The sequence below is a fragment of the Lindgomyces ingoldianus genome (genome assembly GCF_010093535.1).
Source record: "Lindgomyces ingoldianus strain ATCC 200398 unplaced genomic scaffold BDR25scaffold_16, whole genome shotgun sequence".
NCBI classification, from domain to species: Eukaryota; Fungi; Ascomycota; class Dothideomycetes; order Pleosporales; family Lindgomycetaceae; genus Lindgomyces; species Lindgomyces ingoldianus.
This window is the reverse complement of record NW_022985177.1, coordinates 957,062-974,838: the sequence shown is the minus strand read 5'-3', so window position 1 is coordinate 974,838 and position 17,777 is coordinate 957,062. Positions and strand designations below refer to the sequence as shown.

The 17,777-nt window shown below is 36.1% G+C and overlaps 3 protein-coding genes across 3 annotated transcripts; 1 reads left to right on the top strand and 2 right to left on the bottom strand.

The window, feature by feature from the left end:
- Window positions 1-2,757: 2,757 nt before the first annotated feature.
- Window positions 2,758-3,990, bottom strand: BDR25DRAFT_325543 (uncharacterized protein; the record flags this gene model as incomplete). Its single annotated transcript, XM_033692223.1, has 1 exon — window positions 2,758-3,990. One exon carries the CDS (start codon window positions 3,988-3,990, stop codon window positions 2,758-2,760), a length of 1,233 nt encoding a protein of 410 aa, XP_033547640.1.
- A 2,654-nt stretch (window positions 3,991-6,644) lies between these two features.
- On the top strand, window positions 6,645-6,955 carry BDR25DRAFT_369318 (uncharacterized protein; the record flags this gene model as incomplete). The annotated part of the gene is made up of 1 exon (XM_033697096.1): window positions 6,645-6,955. The coding sequence occupies exon 1, from the start codon at window positions 6,698-6,700 to the stop codon at window positions 6,953-6,955; it is 258 nt and encodes an 85-aa protein (XP_033547639.1). The 5' UTR covers window positions 6,645-6,697.
- Window positions 6,956-15,852: 8,897 nt separating this feature from the next.
- On the bottom strand, window positions 15,853-16,841 carry BDR25DRAFT_355277 (uncharacterized protein; the record flags this gene model as incomplete). The annotated part of the gene is made up of 6 exons (XM_033695431.1): window positions 15,853-15,908; window positions 15,939-16,043; window positions 16,079-16,110; window positions 16,186-16,376; window positions 16,414-16,754; window positions 16,787-16,841. The coding sequence occupies 6 exons, from the start codon at window positions 16,839-16,841 to the stop codon at window positions 15,853-15,855; spliced, it is 780 nt and encodes a 259-aa protein (XP_033547638.1).
- Window positions 16,842-17,777: the final 936 nt, after the last annotated feature.

The following is a 17,777-nucleotide window of genomic DNA, read 5'->3' as shown; positions in this document are numbered from 1 at the left end:
TACTACTAACTGCTAGAGGTGGGTGCTGTTTAATTCTACTAAAAACCTAAATGCAGCTAGCACCTAATGCTAGCTAAGTACTATCTATAATGCTATTCCTAACTACTAACAAACTATATAGATGCATATAATATTACAGAATCTAGCTTGTAGAGCCTTTGCAAAACGTTTCTATCTATTATTTATGTACTACTAACAGATAGACGTGGATAGTGTTTAATTCCACTAAAAACCTAAATGCGGCTAGCGCTTAATGCTAGCTAAGTACTATAATGCTATTCCTAACTACCTACAAACTATATAGATGCATACAAAATTACAGAATCTAGCTTACAGAGCCTTTGTAAAACGTTTCTGTCTATTATCTACGTACTACTAATAGCTAGAGGTGGATGGCGTTTAATTCCACTAAAAACCTAAATGCAGCTAGCGCTTAATGCTAGCTAAGTACTACAATGCTATTCCTAACTACCCACAAACTGTATAGATGCATACAAAATTACAGAATCTAGCTTACAGAGCCTTTGTAAAATGTTTCTGTCTATTATCTATGTACTACTAACAGCTAGAGGTGGATAGTGTTTAATTCCACTAAAACCCTAAATGCAGCTAGCGCCCCTTGCTGCCTTACTAAACAATCCTCTTACTAAAAACAGTTAAGACCTCTCTAATGCCTACCTTTTAACCACTCTCTCTTCTGCCACAACGCCTATATAGCTTAACCGCTGCCTGCCTGTAGCTTTTGAACCTGTTTTTGTCCCTTTGCGCGAAAAAAACCCTACTGTCCCAGGTCTAACCTTATGCCTGTTTCTGCGGTTCATAACATCTTCTTTATTTAAAGCTTCTTTAACTACAATTTTAGCTAATAACTAGATATAAGTATATCTGCTTTAAGTAATATTATGCTAGTGTTCTGTAGTATTGCTATTGCTGTTTAGAATAAAAAGAAGAACACTAATTCTATAGTAGCGCTTATAAGCCTCTTATGCCTGTCCCTGTTTAATTGCCTTTAGAGGACTTATAATAAGAGTAATAAGCTACAACTAAGGATCTAGTGTTGCATAATACCTTATAATAACATGCGTCTTTTTATACCTAGTTTGCGCAATAAGTATACTATTATAATTACTATATAGGTCCTTAAAGGCCTGTTTTTAACTAGGGTTTAAGTTATAACTTATACTATTTTTAAGCAGAGCAATAGCTTTATTAAAAAGTAGGCGTAAGTTTAGTTATTAGAGCTTATATACTGCTATTAAGCTAATAATAGTAGGGGAATAAGAACTAGTTAAGAGGTCCTCTACACTAGAGAAAAAGAGCTATAAATTATTAATGTTTTTAGAGGGTATGCTAAAATAGTATACAAGCAGGAAACACGTAAACTTGCGTTGTAGGTTAAGATACTTTAGACACAACTTAATTCTGCAGTTATCTGCGCACTAAAAATTACACAGGCGACTAGACCCTCTAGAAGAGATGTGGTCTAAGCTTGACTTCAAGCCCACGGTCACGTGGGTGGACTAAGAAAATCTCAGGAGGCGGGTCGTGTTATTACTAGACTAGATCCGTGGCTATATATCAGATAGGTTTTTTAAGATGCAAGGTAAGATTCTTTAGTTTTAGGGTCTAAGCTACTACTTTTGCATACAAAACTTTAGAGTGTAGGCACTTGCTTAAAATGTAACGCGTATAGCAACTTGCGGTCAGTTTTGTACCTAATTTTACTTAGCGTTAGGGCCTGCTAAACCGAATCCGGCACGACACAGGCCTGTGTTGTGGGATCCTCTCGGTTAGGCAGGCTAGTGCATCGATGCCCTGAGCACAGCTAGGAAGTGGTGGCCTTTCTATGTGTACTGTGAATAGTAAAAGCTTAATGGTGATGCTCTAGCGAATGGAGATTGTTTCGCTATAAAAGAAGACTCTGATCAAACTAAGAGAGAAGGCGACAATGCGAATGTAATTCATAGATTAGAAAGGCCCTAAATGTTTAAAAGTAACCACAGCACACTATTTATATATAATTTTAATGAAGCTTAATGTGTGCGCAGAGTTATTGTCGCTTGAAGTTAAAGTACCCCTTATATTTTCCGGCACGGGTGGTTTTCCGCCACGCATGGAGGGACGTTATAGAAGTTTACTAGCATGGGAGAGAAGATGGCCTCTCTGTTTTCTGGTCTCAATAGTGAGTGATGAATGCATGATGTGAAGGAAGCTGAGCCCATGAGGTGGGGAAGCTCTGTAAAGGCGATGCGGAAAGATGCCCGCCATGGAAGGAAACAGCTAAGGAAAGTAGGGCCAAACGGACGAACTGGAGATTCTTGCATGAGCTGAGAAGGGGACATATGGTAAGCGAGTCGACAAGCTATTGAGATCCGAGCAAAGTGGATTGCACGAGTGTATTGTAATGTCTGAGGAGCTCCAGAGAGCTCTGGGCTGACTATTTCCTGTACGAGAAAGGAGCTAGGCCTAATGAGTGAATAGTGCAGTACATGGGTATGATATCGCGTGAGACACGTGCGACAGAGATTACTGGACAGCAGCTATCTAGGTAGCTTACATGCGCAGTTTCTGCGCAGGTCATATCGAGTTTGGCAACAGATCTGCATGAATGTCTTGAGCTTAAGAATCAAACATCTTAAACTAAATCCAGACGTCACCAAGATTAAAATCTTCCTCATCTTGTTATTGAATCTCTGTAAAACAATCCTTGCAGATAGTCCGAGCCGTCGATGATGCGCCGCCGTGGTTGATTTGCTATCACACATCATTTTCGGACTTGTTTAACCTGCTCTGTGGCGGCCTTTCCCAGCGAAAGACGTATTGCCCTTTCTCCATCGCAGTGCGCATCATCCGAGGACCCGTTGCCCAATTCGTCTCTCCGTCCAGAGTCGTGCCAAACTCAAAAGGTACATTATAGTCGGGCGGTGTTGGGAGGTCCGGCCATAGGAGACGGTTGGGCGCGTTGAGATATCGTTGCATGTCATCGCCGGACCTTCGCGTCGTTACCCATTCGTTCAAAAAGTTACGGAACGTCGATACGTCAGAGTCAAGTTCACGGTTGCAAATCCACTCTGATATGTTCTGTACCGTTTCCATATTTCGCTCCCAGTGAGGGATGCTCGTGAAGGACCCATCACCCGTGATGAGCTCGTATAGCGTGAATACCATGCCAGCCACATCGTCTCGCCCGTCCAGTAAGTTCTTTTTTCCACATGCAACCCAGTCAAAGTCGAATAGAAGAATATTCTGCGTTTCGGGGTCGATGAGTAGATTTCGGGGCGCAATGTCTTGATGCATAATTCCCAGATCCAGATTTAAGAAATCAACAAGCTGGGTGAGTTGTTGCAGCCACTTAAAACGAAAAGGCAGCTTTGAATTATCAAGGGTTCCGCCGGGAATATACTTTGTTGTAAATCCAATTACCCGATTCTCCACGTCTTCAAGGACTACGCGATCAAAAGGTACTATGTTTTGGTGCGGCGGCAGACTTTTGAGCAAGTTGAGTTCATCCCATGCCATCTGCAGCCTCCGAGGCTTTCCAATAGGATTGAATTTGAAGGCAACCTTTTGAGAAATCCTGGATTCGTCGTGGTATGCTGACAAATCAACACCTGGTCCAAGCCGATCGAGCTCTTGCAATTTGGAGTATTGGATTGTACGGCAATCGTGAAGTGATTCAGCGGTTGAGAAAGAAAGATATCCAATAAACATGGTATCGTCCTCTTCCAGATCTGTGGAAATTTCAGAAATGAGCCCTTCGTCGTCGACCGTCACCGCGCGAACTTTAGGCGATAGGCAATCAGCGAATCGTGCCAATATTGAAACCTCAACATCCTCGTCAGGCGGAAAGAGCTTGGCGGTGCCTTTAACCTTGATCATGCGTAGCTGATCCCAATCCCAAACGTTGCAATGAGTTATGGTTTCGGGGTTTTCGCTCGAGCCAAAATAGCTCTGCCCCTCGGACATGAACCTTTCCTCAGGTTTAATCATGGTAAATTGAAGGAAGAATTGACATGGATGACAGATTAGTCTCGACACAAGGACTGTCGGGGCTTTTGAATTGAAAATTTGTGAGTCTACCGGGAAATCCTCGGCCAAAGTAAAATGTTCGGTCCACGCCTCAGCGCCAAATACTTTGATACAGTTGGCCGGAGTCAGAAACGCTCCAAACATAGCACCAGACAAGTGGGCGCTTCCTCGTGCTGTGAAGTCAGTGTTAGACTAGCGCGTTTGATAAGTTTGGAGCCTTCCTGACAGTAGATGCCTAAATTGACGGCGGATACTGTGACCAATCGCGTAACGCCCCGCCTCGCGTACCCGTTTTTCTCGCTTGACGCACGGCCTCACCTGGCGCACGGATTTCAGCCAATATCCTCACATAGATTTAAAGCTCTAGAGCTCACTATAATTCAAATTATTGCAAGATTTTGTAGAGTAACAGGCAATAGAGTATAGTAAATAAAACTACGTCATTATCTAGTCGCGATACCTAGTAGGAAGGCTGATCTGTCGCCCTTAGCAATTTGTTAGCTAGGGGGCAGCAATAACCTCTACAACTAATTCCTTATTACTACTATTATCCTAAGGACTAAGAGAATGCTGTTTACTTCTTTTTTTAGCCTATTTAGCATATTAGATGTCCTTTTAAAGCTGCGCAGCTGCTAATCTAGCTTACTTATTATCCTCCTTCTTCTGCTGCTTCTAAGCCTGCTCTTAGAGTTAGATTTCCTTTGCAGTAGCCTTTATGTGCTGTCTTTTTTTTATAACCTACTTCTTCTCTACTTTCTTTATAGCTTTATGCTTAGCATTTTCTTTTTTTTTAAGTTTTTCTGCTTTTACTGCTTTTACTTTTTTTATTTTTTACTTATAAGCTTGCTAGACTTTATTTAGGCTTTAAAAAATTACTTTACTATTTAGATTAAAAAAAAGTTTAAGCTAAAAAGCTTTACTTTTTTACTAACACTTTTTCTTATTAACTAGTGCTTTTTTAAGGCTGTAAACCTTTAGTTTTAAAAGAATGTTTTATGTAAATAGTAAGTAAATTATTTATAAAAGCTACTAAGCCTTAGAGTTATATATATTATTAATAACTAATTTTAAAAGCTTAGTAATCTTCCTCTAATTTTTAGCTATAAGCACTAACTTTAAGCTTTTACTAAAAAAAGGTTTTTTAGCCTTAGAGTTATTAAATTAGTCTAAAATAACATTAAGGTTAAAAAAAATAAAGACTATAAGTTTTAAACCTTAAAAAAACATTTTTAGTAGTAAAAGCTCTTTTCTATGCTGCCTAGAACATGCAGAAGAAATTCTTCTTAGTAATAGTAAAAAAAGCTTAAAATTTTTTTATAAACTATGCTATTTTATAAGTATAAGCTTATAAAAAAGGCTTAAACAAGCAGACATTAAGTAGCTAAAGTGTATAAGTACTATAAAAGAGATAGATAGCTAGAAGAATCTTATTATTATTATAGTACTTAATAAACTTTATGTTTATATAAGATCTATGTTTATTAAAGATAAAAAGTTAGTATTTTTACTACACTTTTAGTTTAGTTTCTTTATTAAAGATTATCTTAAGCTATTAAAGCCTAAAGTTGTTATTAGTCTATTTACTTAAAAATAAAGTAAAGAAAGCTTTATATATTTTAAGATTAAAGTTTTAAAGCTATAAGTCTTAAATATTACTTATAACTGCCTAGTAGATAAGGCCTAAAAAGAAAGAGGATCTATTAGTGTATATATAAGTAATTATTGTTATTTACTTATAGTTGCTGTTCTAAACTATCTGCTTAATCCTACTCTTTTTATACTTTTGCTAAAAGAAGATCTGCTTTATCTTTAAAAGCACTTTAATTAAGAAGCTTTTTTTATTTATATTATATATGTCTTTTAGCTAGATATTATATTGTTTAATCTTACACTTTAAGAGATTAAAATATAGTGCATATTTAAAGGTAGAATTAGCTCTCTTCCTTTTTTTATTAATGCTAGTAGTCTACTTTAATACTAGGTTAACTTAGTAATACTTAAGGAACTAGTTTAGCTACAAGCTTCTTACTTATTTACTGCTTATTTTAGTAGTAAAGTTGCGTAGCATGTTTTTTATAAGGGGTAGCCCTTACTTACATAGTCTTTTAATGTATTCTAAGAGCTCTCTCTTCTAATAGTTATTTAAAAGTTGTTAATTCTTATATTACTCTACATAGAAGCCCTAGACTTTATGCTACCTTTATAATAGTGTTAATTATTTAACACTATATTTTTTTATAACTTAAGTAATATTAACTTTTTCTCTAAACTCTAGGGATTTTAATGCTGCAAGCGCTTCTAAAATTAGGTCTATATTAGTGGAGTTAGTATTATGTGACAATTTTAGTGTTCCTGAGCAAAGTGTGCGCCAGGTGAGCCCGTGCGTCAAGCGAGAAAAACGGGTAACGCTCCTCATCCCAACTCTGAAAGCGCGCGCGAAACGATAGGCCAGAGATCATCATGTAGAGAATGGTCCCAAATTAAGGACTTGAAGCCGATTGAAGCCTCTGCTGAGCATGGTAACCATGCCCGAAAGACAACTATAAGTAACAAGTTATAAGTTAACCATGCCCAAAATTTCAATTGTACTCAATCGCATTATCCTTGCTATACCGTTCTGACCCTTTGCTTCCCCTCAGATATCTTTATCAACAGCTCTCCAATCAATATGGCAGCGCAAATTACAGCAGCTCAAATGGGAGCTGATGTCCAGAATCGTCTGGTCAACGACCCCTCGAATCCAAACAATTGTGCCTGCGGCTGGTATGTGTACTACTCGTCTGTTTGTGGCCATGCATACCAGGAAGTGCCATACCGGTGTGGCGCTCGAACGACCCCATCTGGGAAGAGTGGCTTCTGCAAAACCCCGGCACCGAAACATATTGTCCCGGCACCGCAAATCAACGCTCAATGTCAATATTGCTAATATCTTGTATGGTGAGTGAGGCATCTCGCTAGCTGTAAGTTAGTTACAAGCAGGTATTAGCCTTCCTTTTCAGAAGCTTAGATGACATAATCAGGCGTCTCGCTTAGCGCACAGGCCAGCATCTAATATATGTCCACTAATCGCCTCTCTTACTCCTTTACTTAACCATAAAACTTTAACAAAGGGCTCTGTGTTAATGATAAGTGAGAGTAAGTATATATAGCTAGTCTAATGCTAGCAGATGATAAAATACAACTAACATTAGACAGCAAACAGGCCTAACGCTCTCTGCCTAAGCCTTAGCAATCTTAATAGTAAGGAAACTAAAAAAGCTAAGTCTAGTAAAGTAACTACTAACTTCTAATAACAATCTAGCTGTATACTGTGGGATTGTCCTAGATGCTAATGTTTTTAAGCGCTCTAATCTGCGCGCACTAGGTTTACTAGCAAGAAACCTCTAAAACTAGCAACCCTAATAGCTAATCCTAACAAAATAAACACAGATAATGTCTACAACAACTAGGTAGTAGATAACAATAACTATCTAAGCAATAGTTACCTATTGCAGTTTAGTCTAGGCAACAAAGAACTGCAGGATAATAATAATAATGTAGATAAAAAAAATACTACTAAAAGTAATAGCAACAATAAAGCTGGCAACAGTAAAGGCAGGAATATTAAGGGAGGTAGCAATAACAACAACAGCAAAGCGTAGGAGAACTACTAAAATTAGCTAGATACTAGCATAAACTAAGGATTAGAGTATACTCTTGCATTCTAAAAGCTGCATTAATTAGCTAGAGAAAACCTAATGTAGAGACAGAATCTAATAGGTTTCTTCCTGCCTAAATTTAGATAGCAGTTACTAGGAGATTTTGCACAACGCTAAACCCCTACTAAATCTAGCTACACCCTGCCTGCTTAAACTAATCCTCCTTACAAATCTAAGAATACAGCCTTATCTAAATATAATTTGTCTAAAAAACAGAGAATTATTGTAGTTAACAGCAAAAAGGTTATTTAGAACAACTACTAGACTAACCTAGTAGCAAATAGTTAGATTATTTAGAATAAAAAAACATTCTCTAATGCATTCTATAAATTACACTAGTTCCTATAAAATTAGCTAGTATACCTTTAACTGTAGGTAGATAAGCATAGTAATAGCATTACTATGTCTCTAAACATAGATAAATTACAGAGCGCTAAGGCTATCTAGGCGTTTATAGTAGGGGCTAAGCAAATTCCTTATAAACAATGCGCAGCATCTAGTAGGAAATTCCTAATATGCGTTACTGTTTAAGGCTTTCTTAAGGGTTTATGCGCATGCTGCTATTATAGAGGTGAAGGGGCTAAGTGTTTGTTCTACAACTGTAAGTGTTAGATACACAGCTAACTCTACTAGACTTTAACAGTATATAGAATATGCATCTAGTGGCAATTAGCAATTAATTAACACTACACCTAAGAAGCGCAAGATTTCTAGAAATAATCTCCTAAACAAAGGACTTAAGCCTTTAAAATACTATTAGAAGCAGAAGTAAGCCCTTCTAACTCTAGCTGCAAGCTACTATAATTCTAGCAGCAATATTAGCATAAATCTTAACTATACTATTAATGTCTATTAGATGTTAATAGCCAGACGTTCCTAACTTATGCAGAGTCTAGTAGCAGGTATGACTAATACTGTTAGCAAGATAGAGAACTCTATTAGCTAGCTGTGCAAATACAGTTGCAAGATTAGAGAACAGCATAATCTTCTACTGTTAATTGCCTAGGCTAATCAGCTAGAAGCGGAGCCAGATTTAGACTAATCAGAATTAGAGAAATCAGATAGTAAGGTTAAAATCTAGTTAAGCAACATAAAGTCTAGCAGCAAATATAAGAAATCTAGCTGCAATGTTAAAAACTCTAGTAGCAACATATAGAAATATAGTAAAAAAGTTAGCAGTAACACTAAGAGCAGAAAACGTAAGCAGTATAAAGATAACTTCTTTAAATAACAGCAATCTCTAGCCTAATCTAATAGATTTTAATATAACAGTAATTACTACACAACACTATAAAAAAGCGCTTAGGCCTATAAATACCTAAAAAAAAAAAAAAATTTTATACAGGAAAATTAAGAACTGCATGCTAGATAGCAGGCGGCTTTTGACAGGATGCCACCTAGCAAAGCAAACAGATGACAGTATAATACCTACTAATAATAATAGTTAGCCTTAACAAATGCAACAGATATAGAGCTAATAGCAGCTTAGGTCTGTTAGTAAATAGAAGGACTTTAGACAAATAAGTGCAAAGTAACTTACAAACTCTAGTAAATTAACACTAATAAAGGATAAAATTAAGTAAAATAATAATTATACAAACTATCCCTACGCGTAACTATAAGATGCTAGATATTAGTCTAAGTTAAGTAGGTTATCTAATCTATAAATTAACATTTCTGCTACTGTAAACATTATATCTCCTGTTTTTCCTCCCTTTCCTACTAAATAGTATTGTTATTAACTTAGGTAACAACCTAATATTCTTCTTACGCTATCTAACAATTATTATTAGTCTCTAAATTAAAATATTTGCTTAAAGACATAAGGCATATGTTATTAGATTTAGAGCGTATTTTAGGTAAAATACTCTTATAGTCTAGATTATTATCTGTAAGCAAGAGAGAGGGTAAGTAAGCTAATTAACTAGAATACTAGTTAGCTACAAGAGGACAACACAGATCACAACTAGAGAGTGTATAGGCCTAGGATTTCTAGTAAGCAAACAGCTAAACTTTAGCAAATATAATTACTAACCTAATGTGCATAAGGCTAAGTCTAAACGTTTAAAGGTTTAGAACTATAGAATTCCTCTAACTGCGCTTAATAATAATAGGGCATAACTTTGTCTATATAAACATGCTAAGGGAAATTAATACTATTAGCCTTAAACATTAGCCTTAGTAGACGCTAATTATAGATAAATTTAAACAGAGGAACGTTAGATCTAGTACTAGATAAAGTCAGAACGCAAAGCAGACTATCCTAGAGAGGCCACTCCTGGACTACGTTGTTCTGACCCTAGAAAGATGTCCACAAAGTAAGCAGATATTAGGGGTTAATATCCTAATAACAACTCTACTATGTCTAATTTACAAAACTACTAGAAACATTAAATAGCTAATTAAGTAGACAACCCTAATGTTCTAGTATATACAGCGGGGGACAGGTGGATGACAGAGGGACGTTATATGCCTAACACTATTAGCTTAGTAACTAAAGGAGTAATAGTACATACATTTATATAAGAATAGTCTGCTAACTGCACTTTCTTACTAGTAAGACTAAAGTAGAGCGCAACTAATTAATAAGTAGCCTACTAATACTAACCTTGTAGATCCCTTCTAAGGTTAGACTATAGCTTACTAGTAGCACAACACTTATAGGCAGAAACATAGCAGAGAGTAGACGCATTAGACAGCTTATAAGTAATACTTATAGCAAAACAAACGTTAAAGACAAAGGACAAAGGCTGTAAAAAAGAAAGAGCAGAGAAAGTAGAATAAAAAAGAAAAAAAAAAAAGCAAGAAGAAGCCCTTTTTAAATTACGCCTAGCTAAATTAGCTAGATTACGCCTTAAGTGCAGCAGATTGTGACCTAGGCATCGCTAATACATGCACAAAACACAGCACATAACTAAGTAGATTATAATAACACCTCCTTGTACACAACATTAACAACACGCCCTATTAAATTAGCCTAGTTTAAAATACATATGCTAGATACAGTTGTAACCCTAGAAAGCGCAACATAAAGCTGTCTATGCGTAAAGACTAGATGCCTCAGGTCCACACCTACAATCTCTATAGATTAGCCCTGTAATTTGTTAATAAACATTGCAAAACACAACTAGATAAGTATCTAATAGCGTATAATAGAAAAGGGTAAGATGTTGTAATTCTCTAATACTAATTTAATCTAAGCAACAGTTTGCGTCTGTCTGTTAAATTCACCCCCTAGGATCCTTCTAGTCATAAACACGCCTTGTTAACCTAGGGCAGTAACTAACAATTAGGTCCTATTGCACAAACCTTCCCTAAGATCTAGATTCTAAAGTAAAATAACTAGAACTCTAACCTTTAAATAAAGTCTAGTAGGAGGCAAACTAGGCAGATTAAACGTCTGTAATAGATTCTTTAGAGGATAATTAACACTATTTAATTCTGTCTAATATACCTTATCTGTAGACATAAATTCCCAGACATTACCTTTAAAATGCCTAAGAAGGATATTATTAATCTCTATAACTGCCTTATTACAGACTGTAAGGATACAGCGCTGTTAAAAGAAGCGCGCAGTAATAGTAAGGTCTAGAAATATACGCAGCATATCTAATAGATACACATAGGAATAAAAGCAACTTGTAGAGACAAACTTCTAGACACTAGGGAGCAGATTAACGTGCGTCTGCTTATCTCTAGATACAGAGAGTATCTAGTCTACATAAGCCTAATTTGCAGCCTTAGCATGCATTCTTATGTTCTTAGTTAAAGTCAGAACTGTAAAACAACGCTAGAGGGGGGACTGTTAAAGGCATGCCTGCACTGTTTAACCCTAGCCACCCTTAGGTACAACTAGCAGAATCTGCAAAAAATTACTGCTAAATACTAATAAAATGCTACTAAAAGGCAGTTTGCTCTATAGTACATTGCAGAAACTTTAATTAACAGCCTTAAAACATAACTAGTGCTGCATAGGAACTTTATCCTAGATAATAAGGCTAGTTTTACAAAGCAGCTTAGAAGTAGGGGAGTTTGCAGTAAACGTGCAGAAGGAATCCTCTGTAATCTTAATAGGTATCTTAAACCTTAAGTGCGCAGTTCTGCCACCTAGAAGAAGTAGCGCTGCAATACTAGACAAAGCCACGCAGAGAACAATCTTACGCTAAGACTAAAATTAAGAACATAACATTTAATAGAGGAAGGTTTTGCTAGTACTACTAGGGCTCTAAATAAAAAACTAAGTGTTGTTTAGATCTAAACACACAGTAGACTTAATAGTATTAAACGCTAATTTCTAACTGCAATTTAATTAGTTATAGGACTTAGTAAAAGTAGTATACTTAGCAATATTATTATATAACATCTGCTTATGTACTAAGAAAGGAACAGTAACAAGGATCTAATTATGCAAGGGCATTAGCATTCTAAATTAAGATAGCGTTTTACTATGTAACTCTAGGAGCATCTAGTTTAAGATTTACAGGCTGTAATCTTACAACAGCTTAGATTTAGTAGGAAGAGGATTAATAAAGGCTATTTGCAGAGGTAGATTATCTAAGAAGTTAGCATAAAATGTTGTCTAGATAGCTACTAAATTAAGTATGTTACTAAATACTAGCGCCTGCACAAATATTTATTATAATAAGGAGCTAGTAGCTGTAAGTTAAAGTTCTTAGAAGATATAATTCTAAGATTAGTCCTTCTGTAATAAACTATAAGCTAAACAGGCGTCTTTAAATGTTAGATAAAGCTTACCTTGCACAGTACGCAGGTTACTAAAGCTAGTTGCCCTAGGGATATAGGTTAACAACATTTGCAAATAAAAGCGCTCCTCTGCAGACAGACCACAAAAATACATACGCCTAATAGACATTACAGTTTTGCAATACTAAGTCTAAGCACACGTGGCTAAATTCCACTAGTAATCTGTAGGAAAGTCCTAGTATAGTAGATGCAGCCTGTTAGTGTGCTAGGAATTGTACTGAAACCACGCTATTAGAGTTAACTAAGCGCCTTCTATATGACTGCGTACTGCATCTGCGTCGTCATTATCTTAGAAGGATACCACATGTCCTCCTAGCAGATGAATTGCCAGACAAACCACTAGAGGCCACTCCCTGTGTACAGGAAAACCGAACAGTCGCCATGCTGCCTCAGTAGGGCTGATATACTAACGCTGTAGGTAGGATGTAACCTTGTCTTAATCCTAGATACAAACAGTAACCTAGTTAGTGCCCTTATATATATACTTATAAATGTATTTAATAGCCTTAACAGATGCGCAGACTTCTACATTAACATGCGCATTATATTGCCTAGACAGGAACAGACTGTAAGGAACAATCTACTAATTGTTAACTGCAACTTTATGTTGTCTACACTTAACTGTCTAGACTTAGCTATTATCTTACTAATAATAAATTAAATAACTATTCTCCTTTACTATAGTTTTTATAGCAAAATCCTTTAGAAATCTTTTTTAGCAAGAAGGCTGCTCTAACCTAGGAAGCACCTGCATGCAGCTAGCAGATAGATTTAAGTTGCTGTAAGGACTGTGTACTATAGACCTTATAACAATATTAGTTAGAATACTATTAGGATCCTGGGACTGTGTTAGACGCTTGGCCTATATAACACAATTAATAAAATTAGGCAATAGGAGCTAATCTCTATTATCTAGGTGCATAAAGAGTAGGATGTGGGCATAAGGAAGTCCCTACTTCTAATACTTAATTATGTAAATAATGCTAGTAAAGCAACTAAACACTTGCTGTAACTTAATATCCTTTATTAAGGAATCTAGCTGCAACTTAAATATTTAAGCAATTATATTAGGCTAATCTAAAGCACACTGTGGCTGTTTAAGTTCTACTATTATCTTAGGCCACTTAGGATTTACAGTAAATGTAATAAATAGAGAAGGGCGTCTAAGCTTCTAGATAATAGCTATAGAATTCTAGTAACACTAAGATATAAACTAACTACTGCTAATGTAACTTAAAGGGAGTATAGTATAAATACTAACAGATTGCGCGTTAAAATTATCTTAGTGTAGGGCATTACTAATGCCCTAATAGAGATCTGCTTAGAGTTTTAACTAATTATTATAGACCTAATAAAGCTCTCTCTGTTTAACCTATGCCTAGCAATCTATTATCTGCTGTTAGAACAATTAGCTATAGGCAAAGGGTACTACATTGCAACCCCTTTAAGGAAATAAATAGAATTAATAAAACATAGTATTAGTAACATAAAGATTCTTCTAGACTCTATTAGAATTACGCAGCGTAAGCCTAAAGGAGAATCCAGGCTAACTAGCAGGAAACATAAGGACATAATAGAGAGGCTAATAGGCAGGATAAGAAAAACAGACTTAAGGGTAAAATTAAGTAAAGTTGTCACTATTATAATAATGCAAAATTAGACTACAACCTATACTCTTATTAAAATCCTTTATAATTAAGCTAGCAACTTTATTTAAAACTAGCAGATTTTCCTATTATTAGTTAGCACTAGCTTTAATAATAAGCTTTAATTAAGGGTTTATAATAATCTAAATATTCTAACTATCACGCCTAGCCCTTTTTAGTCTTTTGTGGGCAGTTTTATAAATAGAAATCTATAGATTACAGGCATCTGCCTCTAACATATGCATAAGCTCCTGTAATAGGGTTAGGTCTAGGTTTAAATTCTAGTTGCGCTGCAGCTAAGTACTTAAGGCAAACTCTAAGTTATAGAAGTATAACTGCGCGTAGCTAGCAGCAACCCCCTAAGCAGGCTCTAATAGACCCTGTAAGTAGTAAAGTTCCCCTATAATCTAAAATATCCTAACGCTATTCCCACGCACGTTGCGATCTGTAGCAGTGTAATTGGCGGAAGTAAAGGCTAGAGAAGCGTTATACGTACAAATATTATTACAGAAATGTGCACTTTTTGCATAAGAACTATCTAACAAACTTTAGATAATAACTAGCAGGTTCTAATAGAACTCTAAATAGATATCCCCCTAGAGGCAGCAGAACCTATATTTTAGCTAGCTAGTAGTAGACCTAGCCAAACGTTTATTAATCTAATAATAAGCACTACATTCTGTACACATAGCAGTAGAATCGCGCATTAGGCCAAGATTAATAGGCGAATAGTAAAGTACACTTATAATATATGCAGCTAGGCATAGTTTTTTAGTATTAATTAGATTAAGCTTAAGAAATATAGAAGGCTAGAAAGCAAATGCAATTAGAGTATGTTAAGACACAGTAAACAGCAGAGAAGTTAACTAAAGTTAGGGGTTTAGACAGATAAAGGGAAATAAAGGTGTAGAAGTTAAAGTAAACTAATTAACATTTAAGTAGATAAAAGAAGAAGCAGATGTAAATGTTAGAGAAATACAACTAATTAAGACAGAATTAAACACATTTAGATGCAAAGGAGTAGGAGATACAGTTTGTATCTGTTAGCAATAAAAAGATTGTTCTTTGCAAGCGTTGTACTGTACCCTTTGTGTTAGTAGGTTAGAATTAATTTTCTAAAAAGCGCGTTGTTTCCTCTAGGACAATTTAGCAATAATAAAGAAAGAATAGAGATATAGACAAACAAATCTCCTATGCTGCTAACAATGTTTATATAAAGCACTGTGTTAGTTAGTTGCAAAGTTAGACAATAGGCAATAGGTTTAACATTCCTTGCAGTAAGGCTAGGAAGACATACTAAGCCTAAGTAACAGTGTTAGCAGATATCTACAAATATCTGGCCAGAATTAGACAGATATAACTAAGAAAAGGGGACAGTACTAGAATACAGACGCTAACACACTAATTCTAGCTTAGCAACACCTTAAAACTGTAAACAGTAACAAAGGGGCAAACTTTAGCCTACTAACAACAGAACATAGCATTATAATATTGCATTAAAACACCTAGAATATAGTAATAAACCTAGTAAAATATATTTATTTGCCTTAAAAATCTAGAATATTTGTAAAAGTGGTGGAAAGTTTTATAGGCTAATTAGACATTAATCTAGCCCTTTTTTAAACTAATAAGAGAAAAGGCTTGGCAAGATGTACAGTGAATAATAGAGATGCCTTAAGAAGCTGACTAACAATCATTCCCCCAGCCGAGACACCTTAATGGATGCCGAGACAGTAGAAAGTGCCGATAAAGGGGATGAGGAGGACGAATTCTAGTTGACATCAATACGCTTGTTTTGTACCTAGATCAATTTGTACCAAATTAAGTAGTAGTTCAGCAGGCACTGGAACTTTGGACTGATTTCTATTTTCTAGCTCTTTCTGTCGATCTTGTATAGGTCTGCTAGCTGTGGCGCAGGCGCCACAGCCTATCGATTGGGACCTGATATTAAGCAGAGATAGATGTTTGATTTCCTTCACTAGTTGTCGCACATTCTTTTTGCTTTTGATTGGCTATATACACGGCATAGGCTACATAGAATAAACCACAGATCGACTCTGAACCGCTTATCCAGATTTGCGTCTCGTGACAGGCTACTAAGCCCAACACTTTCCTGGCGTGAGAGTTGTGTGTGCAGCTGTCGCGATAAGAGGACGAGACAGTACGCAGTGGAAAAGACATCCTCATTTTGAACTGCGTATCCAATTATGAGAGCTGCCAATCGTGACAGCTCTGCTCGCTAGTCTGTCTTGTATGTGAAATGCCCACTAGTGCACTACAGGGTGAGTACTAGGTGTAGAACTTCCTTGCAGGCCCTCGTATGCCGCTTGAAAGAGAACATCGGATCCCGTTGTTTCTCGACTGAATCGCGCCGACCAGTCGGAAGTAGATAGATGCGCCAAGATATTGTTTAGGCCACGGTAATGGTTGGCCCATAGCTTCGCGATCGCATCAAGGAGCACCGTTGGCAGTGCGTTGATGAACTCTGTTCTGTCCATTTGCGCCGGTCTTCCCGAAATCGTACTAGACCACCCCGCTATACTGGGAGTGCGGGTGACCGACCACGACGTCTTCTTATACTCGGAACTCCGCCGCCAATTCCCACCATCAAAGCGAACTTGACAGACCGGAATTTAGTGGTAAGCTAACCTACGACAGCAGCTGCCGGGTTGTTTCCTATCCGGCCTGATGGTAGACACGCCATGATGACGTTGCCACGTATAGAGTTGGCAACAATCAAGTCAACTTGATAACTTGACTTAATTAACTTAATTAATAGACTTAAATCTCTAGGATCTTAGGTTTACTAGAAAATACAGGATCCTTTAACGTACTTCACAGGCGAGTTGCTCACACACCTAAGTTGCTTACTTTTGCTAAGACCCTACTAAACCACCCTTCCTACACTAATGCATTCCCTATAACACTACTTAGACGCGCTAAAAGAACATTAGATACAGCTTATACTCTAAGCTTTTAAATAAAACATAAAACTTTTAAAAAAATGTGCTATAGCTATATATAAAGTTTTATAAAAGATAATAAATAACTATAGCGCTAAATATCTTTTACAAGCTAATTCTATAGCTAAATTATAAAGGCTAGGTAATAAAAAAAAAGTAGGTAATTATTAAGACTATACTTAAGCTATATGCGTAAGAAATTTCCCCTTAGATAGCATTTATAGCTAATATAGCTAATTCTTTGCGCGCTAAGCATAATCTAGGCTATATTTACATAAACTAGCCTAGTATGTTTATAAAGTGTTATTTAGAGCTTAAAGTAATATTTAAGCATAAGTATAACTATAAAAAAGCTTTTTATAAAAGTCCTAGGTTAATTTAGAGCAGGTTTAGCCTTATAAAGAATATTAAAGCTAAGTATAGCATCTAGAATAATAACATGTATAACTTTAGTAAAATAGAGTTTATAATTAGCTAAATATTTTTTAACTATACTTACACTTAAAACTTTACTTTAAGCTTTAAATAACACTTTATAAATATACTAGGCTAGTTTATGTAAATATAGCCTAGATTATGCTTAGCGCGCAAAGAATTAGCTATATTAGCTATAAATGCTATCTAAAAGGAAATTCCTTGCGCATATAGCTTAAGTATAGTTTTAATAATTACCTACT